This window comes from Microtus pennsylvanicus, chromosome 21, assembly GCF_037038515.1.
Source record: "Microtus pennsylvanicus isolate mMicPen1 chromosome 21, mMicPen1.hap1, whole genome shotgun sequence".
Classification (NCBI taxonomy): Eukaryota; Metazoa; Chordata; class Mammalia; order Rodentia; family Cricetidae; genus Microtus; species Microtus pennsylvanicus.
In genome coordinates, this window is record NC_134599.1 from 3,008,976 (window position 1) to 3,017,178 (window position 8,203).

Consider the following 8,203-nt stretch of genomic DNA (forward strand, 5'->3'; position numbering starts at 1 on the left):
CAGTTAATTCCAGTTTTGTTGCTCGGGCTAGGCTACATCAAGCCTTAGGGTTAAGAGCACAATCCCACATTTCCTTCAGCATAAAGTTGATTTTACAATAACGTTGGCCTCTGGCTTAGTAGGGTGTGCCTGGCAAAATAAGTTGCAATGCATTTCCCCTTACTTAATGCTGTTGAGTCACACAGTGATGGGCAGGACTGTTTTTTTAAAAAATGCATTAAGTTCACACAGTGGCCAAAATGTCAGGCATACTGCAATGCCAACATGGGGCTGTAGCTGACATTTGGAGATTTCATTTTAATTAAAAAGTGAGGGCAATAATTCAAGGCTAAAAGCCCCATGGAACCTGGATGGCGATGGGAGTGTGTTTGTCTTTCACAGGTTTTAAATAAACACATTATAGTGAAATTTAAATATTTTTGAATGCCATTTAAAATTCTTCGTATCTTGCTTAATGAACTCAGAGATGGTTTGCAAGTCTCCAGTGGATGGCCATCAGTAACCCACAGTTCCAAAAAAGGCCGCCTGATAGTTCTTGATGGGAGAGACACACTCCAGGCAGAATTGAACACTTTCAGACCCCACGGCAAATTTGTGCTTCCTCCTGCCTGAAGTGTGAACTTGTTTTATTTTTATTTTTTATTTGCTTTGGACAGCAAATGCAGGATTTGAACAGTCCTAAGGCTCTGCAGAGAAGCTTCCCCAGTGATGGGAGGTGCAATTGTTATGATGGCTGAGGAGCCTCACTTATCTCAAATTTCCAAACCACAAAGTGAGTTATTCTGTTAAATTGTAAGGAAGCTGATCCATCCATTTCCAGGAAATGTGGTCTTTAAAATGTTGAAGGAAATAGGAGAGGAAAGCTTTCAGTTCCTTCCTGTCTCCTGCTCTCCAGACTTCAGGAATAGAAACAAACATAGCCAGCCATTTTCTTTCCTTCTTCCTTTTTTCTTCTCCTCTTCCTCCTCCTGTGAGGTTTTCCAACAGAGTAATCATTTAGTTAAGTCTGATACAATTAGCATTCCTAGAGGAAGGTTACTCCTGTGCAATGATGTATCAAACCAAAGGGGCCGAGGAAAATGAACTTCCTTGGTTACATGCTTTCCTGTGTTCCACTGCTAAAATGTCGCTAAGTCTGTGCTAATCAGGGGCCCTGCCCATGTGCCGCCGCTCACACGTGTTGCTATTGTGTTTCCGCAGTGCGAAGCCATCATTGAAAAGTATGAGGATGAGATTTTCGCACTTATCGCCCAGGAGGCACACCATCTAGCTGACATGCTGTGCAGTGAAAAATCAGGTACTGTGTCTGATGTAACACGTGCTCCCAGCCTCACTCTCCTGCTCTCTGCTCAGCTGCAGCCTAGCCAGACTGCCTCCCTGCCAGCCGGGCTCAGCTCCCACTCAGCTTCTGGGAACAGGACCCCTGTGCCAGAAAGTAGAGCTGCTAAAACCCAGGCTGGAGTCTCCCCTGCTGACTTTCCTTCTTTGGTTTTTTGTTTGTTTGTTTTGTTTTCTTTTGCTTTGTTTTGTTTTGTTTTTTAAGAATTCAGACTCAACTTTAGTTGTTAAGAAACCCACTATTTTTCAGAGCTGGGTGACCCCAAAGCCCATGGCTTTAATTTTAAAGTCCTAGATGTTAGATTTTTCTTTCCTGGCCCAGGAAGGGATGTGCTTTTAATAGCTTAAGTATTTGTTCTAACAACAGAAGGTGAGGTTTTTATTTTGAAAGAAAAAGCATGAAAGGTTTTGCTTGTTTGGTTTGAGGGTTATAATGAATATTTTTTTTCAGGTTCTTTCACCTAAGTATCTATACCTAAAACGCTTTTTTCCTGTCTCGACATGTTTAAATAATACTTGCTTCATATTTTAGAGACTTGTATGCCTACTTAGCAGCTAAGAAAAAAAATGAGCAGAATGTTATCTACTGTATACCAAGGTGAAGCCTGTGATGGCCAGCCCCTCCTCGGTCTGCTCGAACACACCTCTGCCCTCCTTCTGACATGCTTAGACAGAGATGAGAACAGTGTGAGCCTGTTGAACAGGGCTTCTCAGCTGTCCTAGGCAGAAAAGGAGTGAGTTTATATGAAGACAATGGTTTGACCCACTGGAGTGTCCTGTAAACCATGCAAAGCTGCAGGTCGAATTCGGCAGATATTCACAGATGTGGTGCTCAAGTCCTTAAAGGAATATTACTGTGTGCTTATAGCTATATGTTGATGTCATTAAAAGTTTCTAGATAAGAGGGCCACATACCTTACACTAACGAGACAATTTGTTTTCTCACTTTGAGCAGACAATAAGGTTGCTTTCTATCTAAAAGTCCATTTTTGTGGGAGCTTGTAGAAAAATGCAGTAAAGTCACATCGAGAGGATTGTTTGATAGCCTGAGATGTTTCATATTGGTATATAATGATGGAATTGTGGCATTCACACAAGTTCAAAGCCATACTTCCCGAAGAAAGGTTTTCAGTCATTTCAGTCGTGTTAAGTGCACATTCTCTACTAGTGCACATACGATGAGCAGGGTTGGAAATCCGCTTGCTAGTTTTCCCTAGAAATACCTAAAACAGCCCATGTCGCCTATGATAGACACCAGAGATGACTACATGAACACAGAGGCATTCCAGGAAGACCTGAGGGGTGTCAGCCACTGTCTCTGGGAGTCACTGCCCTGAATTAAGATTCTAGGGAGGGAAGACTGCTCCCAGGTCCAGTGATCTGACTCAGTTTCAGCAATGTTAGCACCCCCTCTTCATTTTCTGTATAGGCGTAATTGGAAATAGAAATGAAAATATAAGCGCGGAGGATAAACCTAAGAGGGACACGTAGGGCTGCTGATGTAACCACTCCTTCCTGCCAGCAGCTGGGTGTGCAGAGCCGAAGGCCGCTGCGGTGCTTGGGCAGCATGGTGGGTAGGAGCTCTTTCCGGCTGGGCTTCTTCACGAAGCTTGTGATGGATACAGCAGCTTATACCAAAGCCAAAAACTGGGGCAACTTCAGAGACGGAGCATTTTTGGCCCTACTGAAGCAGGCTAACACCGTGAAAGCAAGGTAGACCGTTCTTTCAGACTGACATAAATTATTGCCGGAAGAAGTTAAAACAACATCCAATGATACAGAGGCCAAGCGCCCAGCCCAATCTCTTGTTCTAGAGGCATCTCTTCTCTAAATAATTATTTGTATCCCTAAAAGCAATAGGCGAGTGTTTCCCCCCGTTCTCAAGATAGCATCTTGTATGGAGTGTATACTCATGGAGTAGTTATTACCTAGTGTACAATTGCCTGACCTCCAACATACAAATAGGGAGTATGTTACACACACACACACACACACACACACTCACACTCACACACCTCACCACACCGCAGGGCTAACCTGGGCTATGTGGACTCTGTCTCAAGTAAAACACATTAGCAAATAAATCCCAGTGAACGCAAACGTAACAAAGGAGCGCTGTGATTTAACACACGGGGTGGCTTCAGAGTCCCGTGGCATGAAAGGTGACATTCACGTCACAGAAAACTCACTCCTGGTGCCTTAAAGTGTCATCTGCAGCTTTCTACCAGTGTGTCCTGTGTTAGGCAACTGCTTTGCCGTGGCCTTATCTCAGCAGTGTGAACCGGATCTCAGGGCTGTGTTCTGTATGTAAGTGTGTATATCGGGTGGGGAGTACACCACATGGAAGACGCCATCCCGAGAACTAAGAAACACTCATCTATTGCTCACAGGACGATAAATAATTATTTAGAAAATAGAAGTTTCTAGGGCTCAAGATTTGCTGGAAGCTTACTTTCCATACCTAACATACACACTGTCCATATGAGTTTTACTCTTTCCTGCTTTGTCTAGATTGCCTGCCTTTCTCTGGAGCAGAGCAGATGAGGACACAGTTCAACTCTTCAGTGTGTCAAGGCTCAGTCATTCGCCCTCACGTGCAGGCACACATGGGGAATGATGAGAAGGCCTGTCTATGTCACAGGGTGGCCGGGTTTGAATTATGAAGTACCACAGCCTTGAGAGCCTCATAAGCGCTGGTGTTACCTACTGGGTGGGGGAAGAGCTCAGTGAAGGAGGGTGCTGCTCGGATCTGTGGGTGCCGCTGAGTTGTCACGCACTGGGTAGAAGAAAGGTCACCAAGCACACTCTGCTCTTGGTGTAAGGTGGAGGAGCCAGGGTTAGTCCTCGTGTCTCTTTTTTTCATAGACAAAAGGAAAAAGAAAAAGAAGTAACTTCCCTGTGTTTTCCAATGACATCTTCTTGTGGCCTAAAACACCTGCATCTCCTGAGGGTCATTTTGATATCTTGACTGAAACCGTGATATGATATAGAACGTGACTCAAACTACAACTGTGTCCATACGAGGTAGTGCATGGCTTCTCTGCTATCCTGGAGACGGAAGGGTCTAAATGGAAATCTAAGTGTGTTCTGTATTAATCACTCTGTGCTGATATCCAACCACGACACTTAGAAACATCTTAGCCACGGTGTAATAGAGCAAGGATCTAGAAATAGCCAACATTTAAGTGGATGAATATCCTTAATTTTATATGACTTCTCAACCCGAGAGGGAAAACTTAGATTCTAACCTCACATAAAAAATCATTACTCTCAAAGGCTAGCATATTGCAAATAAGTCACATAGCTAAAGCAGTGTGAGTCAAAATAATTAGTGCCTCCCAAGGTCTCTGCCAGCATCTCACTCATTCTCACTGTGAAACACCCTGCTTGAATCTCCCTACAATACTCCCGCACCTGTCGGGGACCGCAAGCTATGCTTGATCCTGAAGACCAGAAGATGAGATGAGAGCAATTGGGTTGGCCTGTGAATCTTTCTGGAAGCTGGGCTCAGGATCCAGTGGGGGGTTAGATATGTGCTCCTTTCCACTTTTCCGTGTACTTACATTTATTATTTTTTAACAAGGAAAACTTTAAAATGTACTGCCACCGGTGTGGGCCTTCTGTAGAGGAAAAAAAACTACTCAGTGACCTGGGATTTACTCATTAGTGACTCTCTTATGCTTTTTCCAGATCTGTGTGGCACGCCAACCAATGATCCTGAACCCTAGGAGTGAGGAGTGGAGTCACCGCCCTGAAGGTCACTGTGCGCCTAACGTCGTGTGACTGCCGTGATAAGGGGTTTCATCTCATGTCCGCTGTACTTGTCTCATGCGTGATATTGGTTTGAAAATCTCTGATTTGGCATCATGACAAACCCCAAGTCATCTCTTAGGTGGAAAGGAGTTTATAAAACTAAACACCCCTCTGCATATCTGGACGGAAGCTGGGTCGGCAATAGAGCATTACATTTAGCTGTGGGGGAAAAAAGTGAAGCCATTTCTTAGAGTCAGTAGGGATTTAAGAGTGGGTATGAGTGTTTCATAGCAAATGTGTCTGACACGTCCTTATACAGTTTGCTTGTCTATAAAGAACTTGGTATGATTTCTCAAATATTTGTTCAACTACAAATTCAAGGCATCCACTTGCAACTAATGCCATGGGTTGGTTATTCTGGAAGGTTCTGTATGGTACTTGTAAATTCACTCCTTTCAATCGGAAATGGATCTTACAGATCTGGACACTCTTAAATTTTAGAACTTTATCCCCAAGATTCAGTAGAAAGAGCTGGGCGGTGGTGATACATGCCTTTAAATCTCAGCACCTGGGAGGCAGAGGCAGGCAGATCTCAGTGACTTTGAGGCCAGCCTGGTCTACAAAGTGAGTTCCAAGACATCCAGGGCTACACAGAGAACCTGTCTCAAAAAAAATTGGTTAATTCATTAAAAGTAAATTAAAAGATTTAGGTGCACAGCTAAAGGAGTGGGAATGGCTGGTGCTCACGCCGTCTTTCCTGGCTACACTGTACGTTCAGATGATTCCCAAGGCTACTCGTAGTGGGTTTCAAAGGATACAGCGCTGAGGTTTTTGTTTGTTTGTTTTTTGTCTTGCTTGACTCTCTCTTGGTTTGTTTTTCCCTCACCAATCATAGTGTGGAGATTTTCCTACTTCCTGATTTCTCACTCTCCTATGGGACTTTTATTTGTGTATTTATTTTTGGATGGGGAAGGAAATTCACCTTTACCACAGTATAACGAAATGTAGTAACAGTTACTGCTGCGTGTTCTCATTGTCTCTGCTAAATTTGCATTCAGTGGAATTGAACTTTAATTATTCAGCATGTGAGCATACAGGTTACACCTGTTTAATTAATGAAATTTTCATCGTCAGTGAGACTCGCGTGGGTAACAGGCAAATTTTGTACTGGAAGATCTAAAATGGTTGTTTATAAAACCATCCAGAAATTATACAATTCAGGTCATTCTCTGGGTTCCTCGGCCAGACTAATCCTTACCTTTGCAAAAATTTACCAAACTGAAGGAAAGAGATTTCTATTTTTTTCATTCTGCCTAGTATTATTCAGTCTTAATGTCACTTGTTTATCTTGGAACCTGAGAAAGTGTGCTTTTGCAATGTGTCTGTGGCTAGCGGTGTTATAGGCCCTCTGCAACTGTGAGATTCTTTGTTGCATACTATAACCCTGAGATTCTGTGCTCCACACTGTAACCCTGAGATTCTGTGTCCACACTGTAACCCTGAGATTCTGTGCTCCACACTGTAACCCCGAGATTCTGTGCTGCACACTGTAACCCTGAGATTCTGTGTCCACACTGAAACCCTGAGATTCTATGTCCACACTGTAACCCCGAGATTCTGTGTCCACACTGTAACCCTGAGATTCTGTGTCCACACTGAAACCCTGAGATTCTGTGCTCCACACTGTAACCCCGAGATTCTGTGCTGCACACTGTAACCCTGAGATTCTGTGTCCACACTGAAACCCTGAGATTCTATGTCCACACTGTAACCCCGAGATTCTGTGTCCACACTGTAACCCTGAGATTCTGTGTCCACACTGTAACCCTGAGATTCTGTGTCCACACTGTAACCCCGAGATTCTGTGCTGCACACTGTAACCCTGAGATTCTGTGTCCACACTGAAACCCTGAGATTCTATGTCCACACTGTAACCCCGAGATTCTGTGTCCACACTGTAACCCTGAGATTCTGTGTCCACACTGTAACCCTGAGATTCTGTGCTCCACACTGTAACCCCGAGATTCTGTGTCCACACTGTAACCCTGAGATTCTGTGTCCACACTGTAACCCCGAGATTCTGTGCTCCACACTGTAACCCTGAGATTCCGTGTCCACACTGTAACCCTGAGATTCTGTTCTGCACACTGTAACCCCGAGATTCTGTGTCCACACTGTAACCCTGAGATTCTGTGCTCCACACTGTAACCCTGAGATTCTGTGCTCCACACTGTAACCCCGAGATTTGTGCTGCACACTGTAACCCTGAGATTCTGTGCTCCACACTGTAACCCTGAGATTCTGTGCTCCACACTGTAACCCCGAGATTCTGTGCTGCACACTGTAACCCTGAGATTCTGTGTCTACACTGTAACCCTGAGATTCTGTGTCCACACTGTAACCCTGAGATTCTGTGCTCCACACTGTAACCCTGAGATTCTGTGCTACACACTGTAACCCTGAGATTCTGTGTCCACACTGTAACCCTGAGATTCTATGTCCACACTGTAACCCCGAGATTCTGTGTCCACACTGTAACCCTGAGATTCTGTTCTGCACACTGTAACCCCGAGATTCTATGTCCACACTGTAACCCTGAGATTCTATGTCCACACTGTAACCCTGAGATTCTGTTCTGCACACTGTAACCCCGAGATTCTGTGTCCACACTGTAACCCTGAGATTCTGTGCTCCACACTGTAACCCCGAGATTCTGTGCTGCACACTGTAACCCTGAGATTCTATGTCCACACTGTAACCCTGAGATTCTGTGCTCCACACTGTAACCCTGAGATTCTGTGTCCACACTGTAACCCTGAGATTCTGTGCTCCACACTGTAACCCTGAGATTCTGGGCTCCAGACAGACAAGGAAGAGAAGATACAAGCAGGGAAGAAAATGTTATTTAAAGCATAGCCTGAGCTATAGTGGGAGATGCCACAAAGGAGGGGAGATGGTCTTTGTCCCTGTATCTTATTTCTGTAACCTGAAAGATTAACTTGGCCTTTGAGATAGGAAGTCTTTTTTAGCATTTTCTTACTTGGGCTTTCTTGGTAAATATACACTAGAATGCTGTTTCTTAAAATTCGCCTCATGGGCTCAAGGCTGAGAA

The 8,203-nt window shown here is 44.3% G+C and overlaps 1 protein-coding gene across 1 annotated transcript in view; it reads left to right on the forward strand.

The window, feature by feature from the left end:
* The window catches only part of Cnpy1 (canopy FGF signaling regulator 1), a 33,981-nt gene extending 28,152 nt beyond the window's left edge, over positions 1-5,829 (forward strand). The window contains exons 3-4 of the mRNA XM_075955315.1: positions 1,201-1,297; positions 5,029-5,829. Coding sequence (XP_075811430.1) covers positions 1,201-1,297; positions 5,029-5,066 — 135 coding nt within the window. The 3' untranslated portion in view covers positions 5,067-5,829. The remainder of the gene's footprint in view (positions 1-1,200; positions 1,298-5,028) is intronic.
* Positions 5,830-8,203: the final 2,374 nt, after the last annotated feature.